Source organism: Sus scrofa, chromosome 12, assembly GCF_054392235.1.
Source record: "Sus scrofa isolate SSC_HxYL_T2T_F1_AM1 chromosome 12, Sscrofa_HxYL_maternal_Yorkshire_Landrace_v2.0, whole genome shotgun sequence".
Taxonomy (NCBI): domain Eukaryota; kingdom Metazoa; phylum Chordata; class Mammalia; order Artiodactyla; family Suidae; genus Sus; species Sus scrofa.
The window spans coordinates 1,603,013-1,625,448 of NC_139394.1; the positions used below are offsets into that span (position 1 = coordinate 1,603,013).

A 22,436-nucleotide genomic window follows, 5' to 3' on the forward strand; every position below is an offset into this window, starting at 1 on the left:
GAGGGGACCTGTGAGCTGGGCTCCCCTGAGCTGCTGCTACAAGCAGACGCTATAGCAGTTCACTCCAACTCCTGCCATGGCCCAGGGCGGGGCTCCTGGGGGCGCTGCCTTCACCCTGGGGTGATCTGTCCCCCTTTGGCCCCTCCCTCCCCCGGGGCCTGCAGTCCCAGGGCAGCTGCAGGAGGGAACCTTCCTGCCCACGTGGGTTCATGGGCGGGGATGGGGCCGGTGCTCACCCGGCAACGAGTCCCGAGGGGGGAGCACACCCACCCCCCCAATGGTAAGCGCAGGGCTCCCACCAGAGCAGCAGGAACAACGCCGCTCTAAGGGATGGGAGGTCCGGAGGGGGAAGACTGTCCCGTGAAACAGGGCCTGGGGTTTAGGGTTCTGGAGTGGGGGAGAGAGGTCCGGCTGGGAGCAGGTGCTGAAACTGTGTGAAGGGAACCCACCAGGTGGGCCAGTGCAGGTGGAGCAGAGGCTGCGGGCCGGGTGGGGTGGGAGGGCATCGCAGGAAGAGCCTGGGAAGAAGGGGAGGGGCTTCAGAGAGAGGAGGAGGCGGTCAGCAGCGGAGTGCAGGGCGCAGGGCCCGACCAGGCCACTCCCCACCGGGCGGCACCCGGGAGCCACAGCTGACCCTGTGCTGTGCCTGCACAGCTGCCCTGGACTCCGGTGGCCTTGGACCCAGCCTGGCGAGGAGCCTCAGACCCGGCCCGGCAAGGAGCTTGGGGCAGAGCCCACGGGAGGCTGGGGAGGGGGGTGGTCTGGGCCCAGAGAGCTCCGGGCTGGGAGGGCAGGACTGGAGAGGGCCTGCCCTCCGAGGGGGCCCCCAGCAAGGGAGGAACGGGACGGGCAGAGGCTGGATGTACCCAGCACCCCCCATCCCATTCCCCCCCCGCCGCCCCCATGTTGCCCTGCCCCCCAGCTGTCCCCCAGACACCCACAACCCTGCCCCCATCCCGGCTGAGGCGGCACACCCCTGACAGACACTTGGGCTGCAGGTCATTTAATGCTGTTTTTCTTCCATTTTCCTGGCACAAGCTGCGTCCACCCCATGGCCTTCTCCACGGGGCATGCGTGTATCCCGTGGCACCTCTTGGGGGACGCTCATTGGCTGGGGCTGAGTGTGGTGCTACTTCTTCTTTGGAATTTTCTCCTTTTTGATCAATTCGGAAAATTCTAGAGCAGGAGACAGATTTCTAGTAAGTAACCCCCCTGGCCTTTGGCCCGCAGCCTTGCAGGGGAGCCTCCCTTACAATGGGAGACCCCATGGTACCGGGGGCCCTGCATTCCGCCCTCCTGAGCGCTGCAGGCAGGGCGGCAGGAAACACCAGAGCTTGGCTGCTCGAACTGTCCTGTGCCTGCGCCTGCGCCTGTGGGTCTCACGATGAACCCCCAGGGGCTCCCCTCAGAGTCTCGGAGCTGGTTCTCCTGTGATCGCCCCACCTCCAGTGGGGAAACTGAGGCGCTGAGAGGCTGCGTCCTAAATGGTCTCCCTGGCCCAGCTGCCCCCGTGGGAAGTCTTGAGTCCACCTGCAAGGCAAGCTTTCCTGGTATTTGCAGGCAGGAAGTGGAGGGTGAGGACGGCCCCCAGCTGGCAGGGGTGTCAGCAGGCCAGTTGGTCTGGGGCTCTGAGCCCTGCTCTCCTGTTCCTAGGGCCACCCTCCAGGCTTGGGGTCAGCAGCTGGGGTGGCTGGGCAGCAGGAAGATGATCAGGCAGCCGTGGGGAGCCTCAGGGAGGGGCTACCACCCTGCAAACGCAGGGCAACCCCTCCTGGGCAACGCCTGCCCTGCCCCTGCCCCCTGCTCAACTCACACCCGTTCCCCGGGGTCGCATCTCTCCGCCCACCCCAACTCCTTCCTTCCTGGTCCCTCTCTGCAGCTCCTCAGGCCCTGGTCCCTGCCTCAAACCTCCCTCTGGCCCCGTTTTGGAACCCCCCCATCTAATGTGCTCCCCCAAAGCTGGCTTGGGAGTCTCCTCTGCTCAGAAACCTCCAGCAGCTCCCTAGGTCCAGTGAAACACCCCACCCCGCTCAGCATCCCTGAGGCTCCGCCTCCTCATGGGGGGGTGGGATGATGGCAACCAGAGGGGGCTGTGAGTTTAGGGGGAGGGGGTCCACGCCTGGCTGTGGGGAGCCTGGTCAGCCCCACCCTGAGACAGGCGCTGGCCGGGGTGCAAACTGCCCGAGGACGAGGGACAGGGAGGGGCAGGAAGGTCCGGAGGGGCCCCCGGCCCCTCGCATCAGGGCTGCCCCACCTTCGAAGTCGATTCTCCCGTCCCCATCCGTGTCGGCCACCTGGGTGACGGCCTCAGCCTCCTCGTCCGTCAGGGGGGCAATGGACCCGGCACTGGGGATGGCAGACAGGGTGTACCTGGGGCCGGGGGTGGGCTCGGGTCAGAGCTGGGGGAGCACCTGGCCGGCACCCGACCGCTTACGAGGTGCTTGCTCCCCACGTGACAGTTGGGGAAACGGAGCCGGGCCCTTTCCGGCCTGGCCCGTTGGAGGCTGGTGGGGATGCCCAGGGCCCAGGACCCCCCTCCCCGGCTGCTGCCGTTACTTGATCTCGTTCCACTCGTTGAAGCCGCTCTTGTCCTTGTCCAGCGTCTGGAACGCCTTCCGGATGACGCTCTCCAGCTGCCCCGAGGCCCGGAACTTCTGCATGTACTCCAAGAACTTGACGCAGCGGAGGGAAACTGGGGGGGACTGGCCGTGTCACCCAGGCCTCCGTGCTCGGGCCGGGCGGCCTGGCCGGCGGGGCCTGGGCCCAGAGGGAGACTCCTGTCACAGGGCGGGGGCTGCCGGGCCCTGTGCCCTCCCCCAGCCCGGGGGCTCGTGTGTGCACAGGTCTCGTCCACAGTGGGCGGCCCGGCGGTACCATGGTGCCTCGCATCGGCGGGCAGCAGGTCTGTGTCCTTGTCCGACAGGGACGCGCCCGTGGCCAACACCATCTCCTTCATCTGGGAGGAGAAATTGTCGTCCATCCTGGCCCTGCGGGCACGGGGAGCCATCGGCAGGATGCTGGGCGGGAGATGGCACCCTGCCTGGACGCTGCGCAGCGCCAGATCCCAAGAGGCGTCTGAGCCCCGTCTCTTGGTGGCCTGCCCCCTTGAGGGGTTACCCACTTCCCAGCAGAGACAGGCCCTGAAAGAGTAAATTTCTGCTGGGCAGGTGAGGTCGGGGCGCAGGCCGAGGGGCCAGGGCGGGGCCGGGCTGTCCTGTGCCCCAGGGCAGCCCCTTGTGACCCCAGAGCTCTCGGGTTGCCGTCCCCAGGGCAGGTTGGGTTCTGGGGCTGGTGGCAGAGCAGCTATTTCAGAGGCTCCTTGGCCCTCTCCGAAGTTCACGTGGTGGCAGAGCCTTCTGGAACCTGCTCCCGCCGCCAGGAGAGGCAGCCCATTGGCCTACAGGGCGCCAGCCGGCCTGGCAGCGGCTGGAGGAAGCCTCTGCTTTCCTCCCAGGAGAGACGCCTCGGATCAAAGGTGCAACTCCAGCCTGTGGGGGTGGGGCGTGTGGAGGGGGTGGATCTGCTGGGGGAAGGGGGGGCACGTCTGCCCCTTGCCCCCCTGTCCCAGAAGGCTTATGCAAGGAGCCCAGACGGAAGGAGAAGGTGGGGAAGGGTCCTTGGAGCCTGTGTGGGCCTGGAGCTGGGTCCTCCTGGTGTCGCCGTGAAGGCGGCTCCTGCAGCCAGCCCGGGAGGTGGGGTGGGGGGGTCTGCTGGGACCAAAGGCCTCAGAGGCCCAGAGCGCAGACCACCCCCAACCCCGCGTCCTGAGCTGAGACCCTGGTTCACCTCCCCACCTGGAATCTCAGGCTCTGCTCCGGAGGGAAGGGAGGCCTCGCCTGCCACGCAGGGCCCTGCGGGGGCCGGAGTCACCCCTTTTATGGAGGAGGTTCTGGCCCAGCCTGGGGTTGACGTGCTGACTGCAGAGCGCTGCGGGCGGTGTGGGCTGGGCTGTTCTTCTCCCGCTCCGCTGCTCTTGGGGGGCCCCCACACCCCAACCAAGGCAGGGGATCCGGAGACCAGAGGAGACAGCGGGGAGTCAGGGTCCCGGCCTCCCGCCGCCACAGTGGCTGTATTTATAGCGCCTGATCCAGGGCCTGGGCGGGAACCGGGGAGGCTGGTGGGGAAGGGGCTGCAAGGCACCGCACAGAGCCCCCGGCCCAGCGCCCTCGGGTGCTCCCAGCACCTGGGAGGGCCCTGTCCCCTCGGTCCTTCCCCCTGAAAAGGCCCTCGCCCCTCCCACCTTGCTGGCCTCCACAGCCAGAGCTGGCGAGGACCCCCCCCCCGCATATCCTCAGCAGTGCTGGGAACTTCCTGGACCCCAGACCACTCTGGACTGCCCGCGCGGCCCTCCTGGGGGCTGTGGTCTGCTTCTAGCACCTGCCGGGGGGGTCTTCAATTCAGAGGCTTCGTGGCTGGAGGGAGGTGGGAAGGGGCGATGAGGCCATGGGGAGGGGGCCCGTCGGGAGCGGGGCCAGACCTGGGCGCGCCTGTCAGGTTCGGGGATCTGAGGGTCCTGGGGCTTCTGTTCTGCCAGGCCCGCCCACCCTGCGCCCCCTCCGCTCCGGGAGTCCTGGGGTCAGGAGTGGGTCTCAGTCCCTCTCCGACCCCAGCTCACAGCTGTGCTGAGGGCCACGCAGGCCCCTCATGCCCACGGGCCCATGTGCAGACCAGCCGCTGGGGGGGCCCCTCTCCTTTGCTCCTTTTCTACCTCCCCCAGACCTCCCAGGGGTCGCCTGCACCCAGGGCCACCCCTCACCCCCTGGAAGACGGGGCCCCAAACTCCGACCATGCCGCTCTGGCTGCTCCAGCCCAGCTGGGCACCCACACCACCCTCCCTAGCAGGGCTCACCTCCTGGCTCCCCTCGAGGGCTCTGGGGAGGCAGTCAGGCTGGCGGCACTGAGAGCCTGCCGGGACTCCAGCTTTTATACCTGCAGCCGCTCAGCCTGTTTACAGCTTGGGGCTGCAGCTGTGCGCTGTCCCCCTGTCCCTCCTGGCCACTCCAGCCTGGCACTGGCCACCCCCAGGGGCTCGATGGCTCTTGGCGTGTCCACACTGAGCCGGGCAGAGTGACCATCAGCAGCGCCTGGCCGCCTGGGCCCGGGGTGGGGGTGGGGAGCGTGATGGCATTGGGGAGTGAGTGGACCTTCTCTCTGTCACAGGAGGTCCCACCCTGCCTGCTGACTTCACGGGGCTGAGATGGGGTGGCCATCCCCCAACCCGAGACGGCCCGTGTGTCCGAGGCAGCAACAGAAGACTCTGGATGATTGGGCCTCCTTGGGTGAGCAGCCAGGCTGGGCAGCTGGCCTCTGTCCCTGGGCCGCTGCGGGGGGCCGGGAGCCACCTGGGGACGGGCCTTCAGGGCGAGGGGAGGAGAGGGAGGCCTCTGTCAGGCAGGGTGGCTCCTGCGGGTCGGGGGACAGGGACCCTGGGCAGGGCTGGCCTCTCTCCCTGGGTAGGGCCCTCACGAGGCAGTCACCAGGGTGACAGTGGGGACCAGGGAGGGACACATCTCCGAGAACCTCTCCCGGCCGCGGCCCCGCCACCGTCCATTTGCTTTCCAAGCCTCCGTGTTTCATGTGCAGAGGTTCGGCCCCTTCCCAGCCCTCCACCAGCACCGTCCCCCGGGGTTTCTGCCCCTGTCACTTCATGTGACGCTCGTGTGGCCCGGACAGCTGCTTTCCCTGCGAGAAGTCTTGTCACATGTTGCCGAGACCCTGCACGGCTGTGACGTTAAACAGCTCGGTGTGAGGCCCGTGAGCCGAGGTTGTTCTAGTAACTTCCTTGACTGGCCACCTGCTGCTGAACCCGGAGCTGTGCTTTTGTCACGAGAGACGTTGTGGGAGACCCGAGTGGGAGGACGGGGACGGGGGGGGGGTCCCCGGTCCTGCCACGTTCTCCTCCGAGAGAGTTACCCTAACGCCTCCCGCCAGGTGCCCCACGGCCCCCAGCGGGCAGCACGGACATCGGCCCCCAGGGCTGTCCACCCAGCGGATGCGATCCGCGTGAAAGGAAGGAGGCGCCGGGTCGCTACAGCGCAGATGAGCCCTGACAGCCCCGCGCGGCGTGAAAAGAGCCGGTCACAGCCGACCGCAGGGTCTGTGATGCCATTTGCAGAAAATGTCCAGCCGAGTCCAGTCCGTGGAGACAGAAAGCAGATGGGTGGGGGCTGGGGGCAATGGGGGGTTCCCAGTGGGCGCGGGGTTTGCCTTTAGAGCGTTCTGGAACCAGATAAAGGTGATGGTTGCGCTCCATGGTGAATGCACCAAGCGCTGCTGAATTGTTCACGGAAAATGGTTTCTCTTACGTTATCTGAGCACCCCCTCCGCCCGGCCTCCGGTGGGGTGCTGCCGCCGTCTTCCGGAAGGCTCTGTCCGTGCCCACCCTGCCCAGGACGTGAGACGACGATGAGGAGCGGGTGGGCGGGTCCCTGGGCTGGCACCTGCCCGGAGCTGACAGATGGCCAGTCCCCCGGGCAGCCCCTCCCGCTTCGTTTCTGTCCGGCTGCCCCTCCTCTCCTGAAGCCCTGACCCGGCTTACCCGCCCCGCTCTGGGCTGAGCAGGCCTCACGGAGCCAGGGGGATCAGCTCACAGCCCTGTGCCCAGGCCCGGCAGGCGCTGCCCCTTGGGTCTCCCGGGCCCTGGTGGGACAGGCACTGCCTCCCCTCCCCCACCCGCCTGGAACAGCTTCGGCAGGGGGCACGGGGGCTGCTCCCAGCCCCTCCTGCTGGAAGCCAGCCCTGCCCCATGCGCGTCCTGAACACAGAAGAGGAGCCGGCCTCCTTTGCCAGGGAGCCGTTTTACGAGGACCAAGCTCCTCAAGCCGCAGCCTCCTCAGACGCTGGTGTGTCCCCCTGACCGGACCAGGCGGCATCTCCAGGGGGCCAGGTACCAGCGCAGCCGCACTTGCCTCCCCAGGTCCCTGGGCAAAGGCCGGGACCCCTCGCACCCACCCCCGCCTCGCAGAGCACAGCCACGCGGGCGGCCTGCGGGAGAGAGGTTCCCCTGGGGTGGGGGGCTGTCTCTGGGCAAGTGCGGGTGGGGCCGGCCTTTCCCCTTGGCGACGGCCCCCTCCCACGCCCCCCGTGGGGGGGGTAAAGCAATCACAAGGGGCGCCTGTTCCCCTTCCCCCCAGGCCGGGACCATCCCCTCTGCAGCAGGAAGAGGTGGGCGGGGGAAGCCACTGGGGGTGAGGTCCCAGCAGGCGGGGTGTCCCTGGGGCCAGGGCTCTGGGGTCCCCAACACTGGGTCTGTGGGCCGAATCCAGGGCGGCCTTTCGGGCAGACCTGCTGACGCGGGTTCTTCTCAGAGGAGGGACTCTAGGAGCTGGCCGTCGCCCTGGCCCTGCCCCTGTGTCCTTTAACCACAAAAGGTCCTGGTCCCGGTACCTTGACGTGACCCTGAAGACCAGGCCCCCCCAGATCGGGACAGGCCCTAACCAGTGACTGGCTCCTGATAAGAGGGACAGAGACAAGAGAAAGGCCACAGGAGGCGGAGGGACAGAGGCAGAGGCCGGGTGATGCCGCCAGGGGCCAAGGAGCACCTGGGCCTCCAGGAGCCAGAGGGGGTAGGAAGGGGCTCCTCTGACCTTTGGAGGCGCCTGGCCCCGTGGCCTTCAGCTGGGACGTCCGGCTCCAGACTGGGGAGAACCTGTTTCTGCTTGAAGCCCCGTTTTTGCGGTCATTTGTCATGGCCGCCCCAGGACACTCTCACGTCCGCGGCTTCCCGCCTCACTCCCTGGGGGCCTGGAAGTTCCTGGAGGGGCTCCCAGGGGCTGCGCCCTCCAGGTGGGCCAGGGGCCCCCTGGGCTGGGGATTTAAGGGGTGAGCAGCCCTGAGCTCCCACGGCCTCAGGCTCGGGGGGCTCAGCACTGTTTCTGCTCCTGCCTTGATTCAAAATCGTCTGTTGCTGACCACGCATTTTGCTCGTTAGTTTTGATGCTTTAGGACATGGCATTAAAATAGTTACTTTGATCACCAAAGTTATTATTCAACAGGGTTGGTTTTTTTTTTTTGTTTTTGTTTTTCCTGTTGTTTTCTTTTTTAGGGCCACACCCGCGGCATATGGAGGTTCCTGGGCTAGGGGTCGAATTGGAGCTACAGCTGCTGGCCTCCACCGGAACCACAGCAATGCAGGATCTGAGCCTCTCTGCGACCTACACCACAGCTCACGGCAACGCCGGATCCTTAACCCACTGAGCGAGGCCAGGGATCGAACCTGCAGCCTCATGGTTCCCAGTTGGATTCGTTAACCACTGCACCAGGACGGGAACCCTGACAGGGGGTTTTTTTGGTTTGGGTTTGGGTTTTTTTGGTCTTGCCTGAGGCCTGCGGAAATTCCTGGGCCAGGGGTCAAACCCTGGCCACAGCAGTAACCAGAGCCGCAGCAGTGACAAAGGCGGATCCTTAACCCCAGTGCACCGTGAGGGAGCTCCTTGACAGCTTCATTCAGATGCAGCCCATAGGCTGCGAAGCTCACTTCGGCGTGTGCACAGTCTCTTCACGGGGTTGGGCAACCGTCACCTCTATAAAATTCCAGAACATTTTCGTCATCCCCTAAAGAGGCTCTGTGTCCCCTTTGCCCTCCTCGGGCCTCTGACAGCGGCCAAGCTACCTTCTGCGCCCGTGGATTTGAACAGTCTGCGTCCTGGTAAGTGGCCCCCTCTGGCTCGCCCCTCAGCTTCTCTCCGAGCGCTGGTCCCGAGGTCACCCACCATGCGGGGCGAGTCAGTGCTTCACAGCCCACTTTGTGGACCCCCCGTCGTGTCGGCGGGTGTCACTGCTCCGTGTCTGGTGCCCCGTGGTGCCTTCCTCACCTCACACGAGCCCTGGTCTGGCCCCCACCCTCTCCCTCTAGGCCCGGCCCCCTCGGGGGTCAGCTGCTTCTAGGGGAGGTGCCCACCCCTACTGCTCCGGCTCGGCTCTCCTGGACCCCTCCGGCCACTGGAGGCTCCTGCCCGCGGCCTCGGGCTCCATCACCCGGGGGCGCGTTCCCTGTCACAGCAGAGAAGCAGCGGAGCGGCAGCCCCGCGGGCCTGGCCTCTGAGGGCAGAGGTGCACCCGGGGCAGTGGTCACTCGAGGTGGGGTGCCCCAGCCCCTGCCACCGTCAGGCCTGGCCCCAGCATGGCCTGTGGAGGGCTCTGGGCATCCTGCCTGCCCCCAGGCTGCCCTGCAGGGGGCATATCTCTAGGGGCCTCTTGCTAGTCTGGGATGGGCAGTAGCCCCCCCAGGAAGCATGGGGCAGGCTGCGCACTGGTCCCCCGTGCCTACCTTCACCCCTGCACACAGCCCAGGCGCGGACGAGTCACGCGGTTGAGGCTTTGCCCGGCTCAGCTTTCTACCTTCCCTGTCTTTTTGCAGAAGGGGGGTGTGTGTGTGTGTGTGTGTGGTCCTGAGGCTGAGGCGAGGGTCCCAGACACGGAGCCTCTCAGCTCTGCCCTTCCCAGGGCCCAGCACTCTGTCTGGTCCATTCGGTTGGCCTGGAGGTCTTGGACTCAGGGGAAGTGTGCAGACAGGCCCCCTCGACCCCAGCGCCGCCCTCCTGCCCCCCACTGCCCCCCGCCCCACGGCCATGAGAGCTGGGAAGCGCCGGCCAGAGGGACGGACGAATGGGGGGCTCGGGCCTCTCCAGTTCAAGGGTCACCCTGTGGGGACGGCAGCGCTCCACTCCAGGGCATCCCCAAGGTCACGTGGAGTGACAGTGCTGGATGTGGAGGCCTGGGTGGGCTCCTCCTGCCCACCTGGGCCGTGGGTAAGAGCTGCCACCCTAATGGCCCCGAGGCCTGGCCTGCTGGGTGCTAGTGTGTGCACACACCTGTGTGTCCCTAGGCAAACTCGTGTCACAAAGGTCTTCCCTCTGGGCCTTCTGATCTGATCCCTGAGGCCAGCCATGGTGGTGCAGAGTCTGGACGGGGACAACTCTGGGCCACGGGTCATTTCCGCCCCCTTGTCCCCAGGGAGGTCCCCCGCTGCATCCCTGTCCAGGTGTCTGGACACCTTCTTGGTGGGCAGGCCCCACGGTGCGGGGGCAGCGAGGCTGGGCTCTCCTCCTCCGTGGGGAGGAGAGCCTCCACTGTGGATCCAGCCCCCTCATGCGGGTGCCACGCTTGCAGCTGGTGTCTGCCGCTGCCCCCTAGGCTCCGGAATCCAAGCCCCTCCCACAGGCCAGGCCCTCTGCTGGCCACGCCCCCCCGTGGGGCAAAGCTGCTTAGAGGCCACACCATCAGAGCCAGTAGGAAGGTTCTGGATGCCGCCTGCTCCTGCACAGGCCTGAGGTGGTTGGGGCTGCCCACAGCAGGGGACCTCGAAGGTCTGACAGGGAAGAGGCCCCTTCCTTTGCCCTTGGGGGACTTTCTACACAGAGGGTGACCCTAGATTAAGAAAGGTGTGTCCACGGAGTTCCCGTTGTGGCGCAGTGGTTAACGAATCCGACTGGGAACCATGAGGTTGCGGGTTCAATCCCTGGCCTCGCTCAGTGGGTTGAGGATCTGGCGTTGCCGTGAGCTGTGGTGTAGGTTGCAGATTCGGCTCGGATCCCGCGTTGCCGTGGCTCTGGCATAGGCTGGTGGCTACGGCTCCAATTAGACCCCTAGCCCAGGAACCTCCATATGCCGCGGGAGCCGCCCTAGAAAAGGAAAAAAAAGAAAAGAAAAAAAAGAAAGAAAGATGTGTCCATGGGGTACCCATTGTGGCGCAGCAGAAACAAATCCGACTAGGAACCATGAGGTTGGGGGTTCGATCCCTGGCCTCGCTCAGTGGGTTAAGGATCCGGCGTTGCTGTGGCTGTGGCGTAGGTCACAGATGTGGTTTGGATCTGGCGTTGCTGTGGCTGTGGTGTAGGCCGGCAGCTGCAGCTCTGATTCAACCCCTAGCCTGGGAACCTCCATATGCCGCAGGTGAGGCCCTCAAAAGCAAAACACAAACAAAGAAAAACAACAAAAAAAGAAAGCTGTGTCCTGGCACCCTCCCCTGGGGCCTCACCAGACTTTCTGTCTCTGCCCACCCCTCTACATTTCTTTTTCTTTTTTAAGTTTATGGCCGCATCCAGGGCATGGGGAAGTTCCCCAGCCAAGGACTGCATCTGAGCCACAGCTGTGTCCTATAGGGCAGCTGCCGCAAGGCGGGATCTTTTCATCCACCGCGCACGGCTGGGGATCTAAGCAAACCTCGGGAGCGACCCAAGACGCTGCAGTGGGATTCTTAGCCCGCTGGGCCGCACGGGATCTCTCGCCCTCTGCAGGTGACCCTTGCTCCCCCCTAAGTCTTTCCGGCCTCTCCTTCTGCCTCCACAACCCTCTGCCCTCCAGCTGGGTCAGCCAAGCCGCTTTGCTCATCTGGCTGGAGAATGAATGGATGCATGTAGAGTGAGCGACCCAAGTTACATAAAACTCAAATCCAGGCTACACGGTGGCGCTCTCTCGGCTCCCAGGGGGTGCGAAGGGGCGGGTCCCCGGACCCCAGCACCCTGGCCGATGCCTGCCCTCCTGCCCTCCTGCAGCCGCGGTGTCCGTGCAAGATGGCGCGGCAGGGCGCACGGCCGGCGGGGAGGGGACGGTCCCTCGGTGCCCGGCGCCGCCGCGCCCGCCCTAAACGCCCAGCGCTGTTCCCTCCCGGGCGGGGGCGGCCGCTCCTTCTCCACGGTTGTCGCAGCGTGGCACAGGCGCGGGCGGTTTGTGCAAAAATAGCACCCCCCCACCCCAGGCTGCGCCGGCGCCGCCCAGAGGGCGCGGGGCTGGACCCAAGCTGCCTCGGAAGCCGGCGTGTGCAGGCCGCGTGCCGGGCCCGACCCCAGTGCGCCAGGGCCCGAGCTTCCCGGCCACCCCGCCCGCGCTTTCGTATTGCTCCTGCGTGCCACCGTGCCCACCCCGCGCGCGCCGCCCGTGCCCCCGCCTTCCCGCTCCTCCCCCCACGCCTCTCTGCCCACCCCCGCGCCTCCAGGTGCCCCTTCGCCAAGTCTCCGTGCCCCCGCCCCGTGCACCTTTCGCCTCCGAGCTCCCCTCCCCCATCCTCCGTGCTCCCAGCCCTCTGCTCCCCCGTCCTGCGTCCCTTTGCCCCCACCCGCGCCTCAGTATCCCCCTCCCTGCGTCTCCCAGCACCTTCCGCCTCCCAGCGCCCCCCCCAGTCTCCGTGCCCCCCTTCCCTGCCACCCCCGCGTCTCTGGATCTCCCATCCTGCGTCTGTGTCCCCCCTTGCCTCCGTGCCCCCCACGTCTCCGAGTCGCCCCAGCCTGCAGGTCCCCCCTCCGCGCGTCTCCGTGCCCCCCCCCAAGCTGGGCAGAGAGCACCCCCCCCCGCGCGCGCTCCCGCCGGTGTTTTCGGACTGCACCAGCCCGGGAGCCCCGCGGCGCCGCGGCCGGCCGGGGGAGGCGCCTCGCCCGTCGCCGCCGCCCGCACCCGCACCCGCACCCGCACCCCGCCGGCCCCGCGGCTGCAGCTGTGGGCGCTCGGCGGGCGCGGCGGCCAAGGCGCGTTCGCACCTGCGGCGGCCGCTCGGGTGATGGCGCGGCGCGGGCCGGGGCCGCGGGCGTCCTGAGCGCAGCGCCTGCCGGGGATGCCAAGCCGCGCTGCTGGCCCTGGCCATGTCGTCGTCCTTCTTCAACCCCAGCTTCGCCTTCAGCTCGCACTTCGACCCGGGTGAGTCCCCTGGCCGCGCCCCTTGCCAGCCCTCTGCCCGCTGCGGCTGCCCCTAACCTGCCCGACTGCGGACACGATGCTTCCCCAGGCGCCGCTTTCCCATTTTGCATGAAAATTAACCCTTTCCCCCCTCTGAACGGAGCCGCAGAAGGAACGGCTTTCCAGCAGGACCCCCTAGAGGCCCAGATCCGTGGAGGTGGGCAGGCCTTGGGGCTGGCACCTGCACGCTGAGGCCTCCAGCAACGGGGGTGGGCAGTGGAGGCGCTGCCGGTGCCTCTGTGGAAGCTTCTGGCTCAGGTAACTGGAGCAGGAGGACCTGCGCTGGCCCCAGGGAGGAGGTGGCCAAGACTAAGGGCCCCAGGGAGGTGTGGGAGTGTCCCCCGCCCCAGGCCCAGGCCACCATGGCCCCTTGCTGGGCCACTGTCTTAGCCTGGGAGGCTCCTTCCCAGGCTGGGAGCTGGCTCTGGGGAGCCCTGCCAGGCCACCCAGCCTCCTGCTTGGGGTGGTGGGAGCAGTGGTCGGCCCACAGACAGAGCCTACTGAGCAGAGACTCAGAAGGGATAGGTCTGGGTGGGTTCCCAGGCCCCCCCTGGACGGCAGGGGATGCCAAGGTGGCGCTATCAAGCTGGCTGCAGGGGACCTGGGGGCAGGCCTCTTACCCTGCCAAGCTGGTGGCCCTGGCAGTCTGCTTCCCAAGGCTGCCTGATCTCCTGGCAGTAGTGGGCAGCGGGGTGGGCAGGAGGGGCCTGGGGCAGCTGGAGCCTGCATCTGTCCCCTGGAGGTGGTAGGCTTTCCTCCCTCTGCCTTCACCAGCCCCCTACCGCCCCCTCCTGGGCCTGAATGGGAGAGACACCCCTGCTGGAGCCACCGTAGGGCCCAGAGTTCCCAGAGTCCCACCCACATGTCACTGGCCTCTGGCACAGGGCAGTGCAGCCACAACAAAGCCGAGCGAGCACGTGACGGGCTCTCCTGGGTCCCCTCCCTGGAGCAGGGCCCGGCTCGTGCAGTGATGCACAGGTCCCCCGGGCACGGCCCCATCTGAAGGCATTTGCTCCTGGGGGAGGGGAGCTGACAGCAGGTGTGTCTGCTGGGCTTGGGGTATGGGTGTCACTCATTCGGAAATGACTTCCCAAGGCGACTCCCAGGGCTTGGAGAACATGGTGTCACCAGTGGACGGCCCGGAATCTGGCAGTGAACAACCCTGGCTGGGCCCTGAGGGTGGTGGTTGCAGGTGGGGTGGGTGGAGGTTCCCTGCTGAGCAGTCCCAGGCCTGGATAATCTTTAGCGCTGGGTGTCCACGTAGCTTTGGGCTGGTTTTCCAGGCCTCATGGCTGCTGGGGGGCCAGGGTCCAGCCTTGGCACTGCTGGCATGATGGAGTGTGTGCCAGGACAGACCCAGGGACCGGGGACGCCCTCCCCCATGCCCTCCCTCCTGCACTCGCCGTGGCCCAGAGTCATGCTGTGTGGGTTCATGTACCCTCACACCCCCCTGTGCCCCTGCCCGACCGAGACCCTTCCCCTGTCTCAGAGGAGCAGCTGGGATCTGCGCCTCTTGCCAGCGTTTGGTAAACAGCTGCGATCCGTGTGATTATAACGCGTCCGTTTAAGGACTCATGAGGGCGGAAGACATCAGGGGAGGGGGTGGGGTGGGGCGGGGGGGGTCTCCCCTTTGCAGGCGGAGTGAAGGGGAGAGGTGTGCCCCGTGTGGGAGGGGCCCTCCTGGGCCGGTTGGGCTGTCGGCCCCCGTGTGGGCGTTGTGGTGGAGGAGGAGAGTTGGGGTCCTCTGCCCTTCTGCTAAATGCACAGCCTCCCGAGCCCGGCTCCCACCCCTTGGAGACCCCTTGTCCAACCTTGCCTCCCAGATCCTCAGTTTTCTCATCCGTAAAATGGGGTAGTGACTCCTACCTCCCCAAATGGGGAGAGACGGTTCTTTTTGAGGTTTGCGTCTATCTGGGAGGGACCCCGCTTGGGGTCCCCCAAACTCAGAGGAGGATGCGCTTGTGTTCTTGGCTCACTGGGAGTTCGTTTCTGTGGTCATTCAGCACCGACAGGCGGACAGACGGGCCTGCTCTGGGCGTGGTTGCAGCCGGGGGGCCTCGTTTAAACCCAGTGCTGGCTGCTTGGGTCACCTACCACCCATAAGATACGGGCAGGGCAGGCCACTGGCAAGGGCCAGGCCTGAGTGTGCGCTGTGGTCGCCACAGCTGATGTCTGCTGGCATTTGGAAGGGCCGCCTCCTCGGGGCTCCAGCTCTTCCCTGGGATGGGGGAGACCGTGGGGGATTTCTGGGCAGTCACAGCCCTGTGACCTCAGCGCTGTGTGGCCTTGGGCCAGTCACTCAGCCTCTCTGAGACTCAGCCCTTTGCAGGTGAAACTTCGCTCTGGAGAGACGAGAGACGGGGGGCCGGGCATGGAAGCCAGTAACTGAGGAGTGACGGTGGTGGGTGGGGGACAGTGCATATGCCACGTGGGAATCAGGAGCAGCTGGCCGGGCAGGGGAGGGGGGAGGTGTGGCCTCAAGGGCAGTGCTCTGAGGCTGGGGGCCGCTCTTATTTCTCACCCTCTCCAGCTTCGGGCGGCCAGCTGTGGCCCAGGACCTCAGCCGGTGCCAACAGGCGCAGGCCTCAGTCGGAGCCCGGGGGCAGGGAGCTGGTGAGGACGCCTGGGGCAGAGTGGGCCAGCACCCCCTCAGTCCCGTGACCCTCTCTGGGACTCAGTTTCTTGGTCTGTAGGCGGGAATCACTGTGGGCCCACCCTGAGGGTCACAGGCAGGTTACTGGAGCGCTGGCTGCAGCTGGTCCCCAGGCAGTGCCGTTGAGGCTGACTCGGGGGTGGGGTCACTGCGGACCAGCTGGAGGGACCTGGAAGCTGGGTAGGCTTGTGGGAGACAAGGCGGCCCCCACCAGGGCCCCAGCCTCTCAGGCACGTCCTGGCCCTGTGTCTGGCCCCGGCTGTGAGCGGGCGCACTGGCACTGGCTCGGGGCCGGGCACACCAGGACCGTGGGTTGAAGGTCGCAGGTTGTGGTAGGGACAGAGCACAGGAGGGCGTCTGGCCGGGCATGGTCTGGGCTGCGTGGATGGGTGCATTCAGGCACCTGAGGGCTGGAGGGACCCAGGAATGGGCTCGTGTGGCCCTGGGGTCCCACACCCTGGCTGATGGATGTGCCCTGGCAGTGGTGCCCGCCCCGCCTGGTCTGCTGCCCACAGGGCCTGGCTGAAGACAGATGCTCCCCAAGCTCTTGGACCAGGCCCTCCCAGACTGGCTCAGGCTCCAGGGGCTCAAGAGCCAGCCTTCTGCCCAGTGTCCCCTCCCCAGCCTTTGCCCAAGGGAGACTAGCCCCGGGGGAAGCTGCTGGGCTCGGGTGGGTCTGGAGGGCACGGGCCAGCTCAGGCAGGAGGAAGGTCACTGCCCGTCCTGGCCGATTTCTTTGCATTCTGGCACATTCTCCAGGAAGTTAGGCTGTGCCCTTCTCTCAGACGAGCTGTTTCTCCCACACACACCTGTGCAGCTTTACACACACACGCACACAGGCTCCCACACACGTGAACACACACACAAGCACGCATGCTCAAAGACGCCCTCACCGGTGTGTAACGATGTGCACAGCAGCCTGGGCTGGGCCGAAGGTGCTGTGATCTCCTGGCTGGCGTCCCCCACCTCCGCGTGACCTTCGGCCTCGCCCCGACCTCATTTCAGTGGGGGGGCTGAGTCATGGAGTCACGGTGCCCTGAGGCCTGGGGAGCCTGGAGCCGTCCCTCCTGGAAGCTGGCCCTGAAAGCCTGCCCCACTGTCACCCGGCCACCTTTTCCCAAGGGTGGGCTGCTCCTGGCCCCTCCACCCGCAGTCACTGCCCTGAGCTTGTCCGCCCATTCTCCATCGGGAGATGGGCACCCCGCGCCCCCTCCCCAGCTCCAGGGCTCCCGGGTGGAGTCGCATCCCCCAGACGGGTGCCTGCCTGGAGCCTCAGGACGGGACCTTGTCCGGAGGCAGGTGTTTGGCGCTGAGACCAGATGAAGTCATCCTGGCTCAGGGCCGCCTCATTGCACGGCTCAGGTCCTCGGGGGAGCAGGGGAGATTCGGGAGAGAGGAGGGGTTCCCCTGGACGTGATGATGGGGGCCGAGCTGGGGTGATGGGGCCACAAGCTGAGGAGGGCCTGGGGCCTCTCAAAGCTGGGAGAGGCAAGAAGGGTCGTGGACCGGAGGGAGCGAGGCCCCCCAGGACGTCGGACACCCCCGTGCGTTAAGCCCCCAGTCTGTGGCAGCCTCGGGACGCTCCTGCAGGGTGGCTCCGAGCCCCGCAGGGGACTTGTCTGGGGCCGAGCCTGCCTCTGTCCTCACAAGAGCCTCCCATCTCTGCTGTGCAAACGGGCACCCCTGCCCCCCCGGAGGTGCGCCCGGAGGAGAGCGAGCAGCACATGTGCAGACACCTGGGGACACGCGAGCGCACTGGACGCAGTGAGGGAGGCTCCCGGGCCTCGCTCCCCGGCGCCCACGGAGGAACCTGCACCAGCAGGCCCGAGGCCCGCGGCCTCCCGCCCCCGCAGAGGAAGCGGGCCGAGGAAATGAGGGCAGCCGACGCCGGGCAGGAGCCAGCTCCCGGGCGGCCTGTCTGGGCCGACGCAGGAGGGAGGTGTCCACGCCGGGCCCTTGCCTTCCTCTGCCAGGCTTGGGTGCCCCAGGGTCAGAGGTCTGCTAAGCGTGACTCTGGGGTTAGACCCGCAGTCGGGGCCACGCGGGAACGGCATTCAGAGCTGGGTATGCAGGGGTTTCTGGGAGGACGGGGGCTCCCTCTGCCAGCCCTGGGGCTGGGGGTGGGTGGCCAAGGTCTTTCCCTGGTGAGGCCCCTGCTCTGGCTCTGCCAGGGGATGTGGGGCACAGGATGGGCGGGCCCCATGCCGCCAGTGGGCTGGGGCAACCTGGGGCTCACCTGTCTGTCAGCCTGGGGGTGTGAGGTGAGGCAGCTGGTGGCATGTGGCTGGGCCTGGCCTCGCTCAGTCCTGGCAGGGGAGGTGGGGCCCTGGTGTGTTCCCGTGCCCCCCTGAGGGAGGTCACTGCAGCTCCCACCCACCCACTGGCCTGGGCACGTGGCATCAGGCAGCCCTGACCAGATGGTCTTGGCACACAGCCTGTCCGTCCGCAGTCTGAGGTCACCCCCGTGCCGAGGTGCCCGGGGCTGGACAGCAGGGTGGTGCTGGTGACATGGGGGTCCTCCTGGGGAGGGCGTGGGCTCGAGGAGGGTCCCACCGACTTAAGGTTCTTAATGCTTTGACCAGGGCCTCACGCTTCCACTTTGCCCTGGGCCCCGCAGACTCTGCCGCTGGTCTCCCTGGGGCTGCGCGTCCAGCCTTGGGTCCGGCTGGGAGGGCGCCAGGGGGGCGGTCACGTGTAGAAGGATGCGGTGACTGGCTCCCGTCTGTGTGGAGCAGCCTGGGGTCCGCGGGCTGTGAGGCCCGCCCTGGACTCACGCCTCCCTGGGAAGAAGGAGTCGCGCTTTTACGGGGCTCTGCACACACACGGGGCCCTGCACACACGCAGGACTCGCGTCAGGCTGGTCTCGCCTGCGTCCGTCCGAGGTGGCTCCTGCTGACACGTTCCACCTCGCCCCGTGGGCTCGACGGCCCGGCCTTCTGCCCCGGGCGTTTGGACACCACCTCTCCCACTCGTCCTAACGGCTCTATTGAGATGTGATTCATGGGCCACATGACCCATCCACCTTCAGGCACAATCAGTGGCTTTAGTGCCCGCGCGGAAGCGTCGCCAGTCTATTCCAGAACACTTCCGATCTCTCTGTGAAAGCCCCCCCGCCGGCAGCCCTTGTCTGCATCCCATCTGCAGAGGTCCCCTACCTCTGTCTGCAGGGCCGTCGGGTTTCCGCCGTGGGCACACCGCGAATGGGCCTGGGTTGGGGCTGCTTTCGTGGAGGCCGCGGCCGTGCCCAGCACTCAGCATCCTACCCGGCTCCCGGTAGCCGTCCTGGGAGCGCCGCGGGGCAGCCTGATGGGCCTGGGACGGCGGGTACCTGTCTGGGGCTGGTTGGCCTCTTGGAGCCGTCTTCTGGGGTCGTCCCTGGGTGCCAGGCCCTGGCCTGCCGCGCGTGACACGCATTCGTTCTGGAGCAGTGGAACGTGTCAGCAGGGGCCACCCTTGGTCAGAGGCGTGCTTGGGGCTCACTGTTCAGGGTGTGTGGGCGCCGCTGGGGTGAGTCTTTCCTGCCCTCATGCTCGGTGGCGTCGGGCTGGTAGCTGGAGGTGGATGCGGTGGGAGACGTTGCCCCCCGGAGCTGGGAAAGGCTCCACGTGGAAACCCCTCCTTTGCTTTTTCCAGAGCCAGTTGGCAAGCACTCGCCAGCACGCGGGGGGGTAGGGCCTCTCGCTGCTCCCAGGAGGCCGCCTGGGATCCTTTTGGCATGAGGCAGGCAGCCCCAAGGGGCAGTTTCTGGCCCCTGGGGATGGATGACCCACAGGGCCGGCCCCACGCCCTCTTGGGGCCACCCAGCCCTGGAGGAGCCCCCGGGTGGGGCCTGCTTGGGATGGGCAGGGCCAGGGCTTACACATGCCTGCCCACGGCAGAAGCTGTTCCCGGCCCAGGCCTGCCCTGCTGCCCCACTGCCCAGCTCACCTCACCTCCCGGCTCTCCCCCCAGTGGGGTCCAGGCAGACATGGGGAGGCCACGGTGGCAGGAAGTTCTGGGCTTGAGCCACCCTCCCACCTTAGCAGCTGGTGCTGGAGTCGGGGCTGAGGACAACTTGGGTGCCCACCCTGCCCTGCACCAGGACTGCCATGGGGGTGGGTCCCGGGGTGCTCAGGAGAGAGTCAAGGAGCCACTGGTGGTGGTGGTGACCAGGCTGGCCTTGTCACCTGCCAGTGGAGGGAACGTCACTTGTTGGTGCCGAGGCTGTGGCACTTTCTTTTCTTTTTTGGTCTTTTTAGGGCCGCACTGTGGCATGGGGAAGTTCCCAGGCTGGGGGTCGAATCGGAGCTGCAGCTGCCGGCCTACACCACAGCTCGCGGCAACACCGGATCCATAACCCACTGAGCGAGGCCAGGGATCGAACCGGTGTCCTCATGGATGCGAGTCAGATTCGGTCCCACTGCGCCACGCGGGAACGCCTCCATGGCACTTCCTTTTATTGCTGTGCTGCTCGGCGGGTGTGTTTACATCCAGCGCTGGCCCTGGGACGAGGGGGACTGGGCTGGGGGTCCATGCCCCAAACTGCCAGCGTGGGCTTCGGGGCGCATGTGACAGACAGCACGTCTCCTGGTGAGAGAGGGGCACGTGAGTGGGTGTGGCGAGAGTGGTTGTGTCTGCGTGTGTGAGTGCGGGTGCAGGGGTCTGAGTGCAGGTGTGGAGGGAGGAGGGGTGCCTGTGCGGGAGGGGGCAGCCCGTGTGAGGCTGTGGTGGGGGGAGCGTGCTCCCTCCCTGCCCTTGGCGGGGGTCAGGGGGTGCCCGGGCCCCGGCCCCCGTCTGCCTGTGGGCTGCCCTCTTCGGCTCTGGATGACCTGCAGTTCCTGACGCTCCGGGGGCCGTGGGGCTGGTACCTCCCGGCTGCTTGTTCGAACGCCTGGCGGACACTCCGCCTGGTCTGGTCTGTCACTTCGGGTTGACGCTTAAGTGCGCAGAATGGCTGCAGCCCCCGAGCGTCGGGCACTTGAACTTCTCTCCCGCGGAGGAGGCAGCCCCCTTCCCCTTCCAGCCCCTCAGTCCTTGGGGTGCGCTGTCCCGATGCCCTGCTGGCCCCACCCCCCCACGCCCTCCGCGCGGCAGGTGGCGCCGCACGTGTCTCTGTGTTGGGACCTCCAGTCTTCGGGGGGCGGGGGAGCTTTGGAACCCAGATGCCCCTCGGGCCCCTCTCACCCGCGGGGGGTGGAGCCTGGGCAGCTGCGGAGCTGGGGTCTGGCCGCACCCCTGCCCAGAGCCGCTTTCTGGGGGGAGGGTGGGCCTCAGTTTCCTGCTTGGCTGTGGTCAGGGCCAGAGGCGAGCCTGGTGGGGGGTCAGCAGAGACTGGGGGCCATCCGTGACTGCCTCATGCAGGGCCAGCTCGTGGGGTGGGGCGTCCCACAGATGTGACCTTCGCCCTCCCAGGGGAGGTGGGGGGGGCGGCGTCTGAGCAGCGAGGCCAGATTTCAGTCGCCGGGGGTCCTTGCATCTGGGGACGAGTGAGCAGACAGATGCGCGGGGCCTCCCTCCGTCTGGGAGGCTTCCCCTCCTCCGCTGGCCAGAGGGCTGCCACCCCCGCAGGAGCCCTTGGGCAAACCTCTGCCAAGAAAATGCCCACGGGCCCCTCAGCTCTGGACCTGCCCTCGGACGGCTACTTACTTCAGCGGGGGGCTGGAAGGTGGGGTGTCAGGTACAGACGACAGGCCCCTGGCGGCCTGGGCACATGGACCCTCCCCTGCCTGCTGGCCGTGTCGCTCAGAGGCGCCCTCCCCCGGCTCACACAGCTCCCTCCTGCTCAAGATCCAGTTTGCATCACCGGGCGAGCTCGGGGGCAGCCAGGATGTCTGTCCTCAGATGCCCGGCCACAGCCCCGCCCCAGGCCTGCTGATGAGCCCAAGTCTGAGCCCCCGTGGGCTCTGCGGGCACCGGGCAGGGGGGCCGGGGCACCTGGGGGTCTCAGTGGAGCCGCTGGCCAGTGGGGCTGCAGGGGGGTTCAGTGTCCTCTGTGGTCCGCGGCGCGTGGGCTCGTGTGAAGCCCAGGAGCAGCCCCTGAGGGCCTGCTGGGCTCGGAGCCTTACTAGGTGGGGCAGACGGGTGGGGGCTGGACACCCAGGACTGCGGGCTCAGCTGTGCTGGGAGCGGATGACCCCATCCGGGGATCCGAGGCCTCCTTCCTGCAGGGGCAGGGAGCCGAGTCAGGGGCCAGGATGGGGGTGGCTCTGGCGGCTGGTGGGCACGGGTGCTGAGTGCGCGGGGTCCCGGCCTGTGTGTTGTCCTGAGCAGCAGGGATGGAGCCTCTCCACCTCCGATGTCCAGTGAGTTTCCAGTGCCAGACCGGGCGTGGCTGGGCCCCGTCGGGACCGGCCTGGCTCTCCGGTGTGATGGCGGCTGGGGTGGTGTCCAGGGCCCACGGCCCCTGGCGGGGATGCCGGTGGAGGAGTGAGCTCCCTGCGGTGTCCGGCTGTGATGTGGGCGTCCTGGCTGTTGTGGATGGGGCCTCTGTCCCAGGGGTGTGGGCAGCTCCCCGAGGGGGTGGGTGAGGGGCCAGGCTGTGCATCTGGTGCAGAAAAGGGGCTCTGGGGGGGAAAGCAGCAAGCCAGCCAGGGGGACACTGGGGGTGGCCACCCGTGGGGGCCAGGCAGCGTTGGCACACCCGACTCAGTCTCGACCCCCGCCCTCACTTCATGTTTTAAAAATTGAGGTGGGGAGTTCCCGTCGTGGCTCAGTGGTTAACGAATCTGACTGGGAACCATGAGGTTGCGGGTTCGATTCCTGCCCTTGCTCAGTGGGTTAAGGACCCGGCCTCGCCGTGAGCTGTGGTGTAGGTCGCAGGCGGGGCTCGGACCCTGCGTTGCTGTGGCTGTGCTGTAGGCAGGCAGCCGTAGCTCCGATGTGACCCTCAGCCTGGGAACCTCCATATGCCACGGGTGCGGCCCTAAAACTAAATAAATAAAACAAAAATCGAGGTGGAAATCTCACAGAATGAAAGTAACCACTTTAGGTGTAGGGTTCAGGGGTGTCGGGCACATTGGCCGGGCTGTACGGCCACACTCAGGCTGGAGAGCTGCTTGGAAGCCCTTCCTGAGCGCCCTGTGTCTCATCCCTGGGGACCTTGGGACCTGGCCAGGCTGAGGGGACGGTGAGGAGA

At 66.9% G+C, this 22,436-nt stretch overlaps 2 protein-coding genes and 1 long non-coding RNA gene across 7 annotated transcripts in view; 2 read left to right on the forward strand and 1 right to left on the reverse strand.

Moving 5' to 3' along the window:
- Positions 1–584: 584 nt before the first annotated feature.
- Positions 585–6,285, forward strand: LOC106505374 (uncharacterized). 2 transcript variants are annotated; one of them, XR_014820584.1, is made up of 4 exons: positions 651–713; positions 1,039–1,199; positions 2,601–5,279; positions 5,932–6,285. It is a non-coding gene; the product is annotated as an uncharacterized LOC106505374 (long non-coding RNA). The 2 variants fall into 2 exon arrangements; XR_014820583.1 differs by lacking the exon at positions 1,039–1,199 and having other exon boundaries at positions 585–713; positions 5,161–5,279; positions 5,932–6,070.
- Positions 1,003–3,007, reverse strand: PVALEF (parvalbumin like EF-hand containing). The gene is made up of 4 exons (XM_084983366.1): positions 2,875–3,007; positions 2,557–2,692; positions 2,255–2,370; positions 1,003–1,176 (listed from the first exon to the last, which is right to left on the reverse strand). Exons 1-4 carry the CDS (start codon positions 3,005–3,007, stop codon positions 1,130–1,132), a joined length of 432 nt encoding a protein of 143 aa, XP_084839492.1. The 3' UTR covers positions 1,003–1,129.
- Positions 6,286–12,330: 6,045 nt separating the features above from the next.
- The window catches only part of AATK (apoptosis associated tyrosine kinase), a 36,360-nt gene continuing 26,254 nt past the window's right edge, over positions 12,331–22,436 (forward strand). For 3 of the 4 annotated variants that reach the window (XM_084983214.1, XM_084983215.1, XM_084983216.1), the window contains exon 1: positions 12,331–12,630. In XM_084983214.1, the coding sequence (XP_084839340.1) occupies positions 12,576–12,630 (55 nt within the window). In that variant the 5' untranslated portion in view covers positions 12,331–12,575. The remainder of the gene's footprint in view (positions 12,631–22,436) is intronic. The other variant, XM_084983218.1, reaches the window with a different exon arrangement.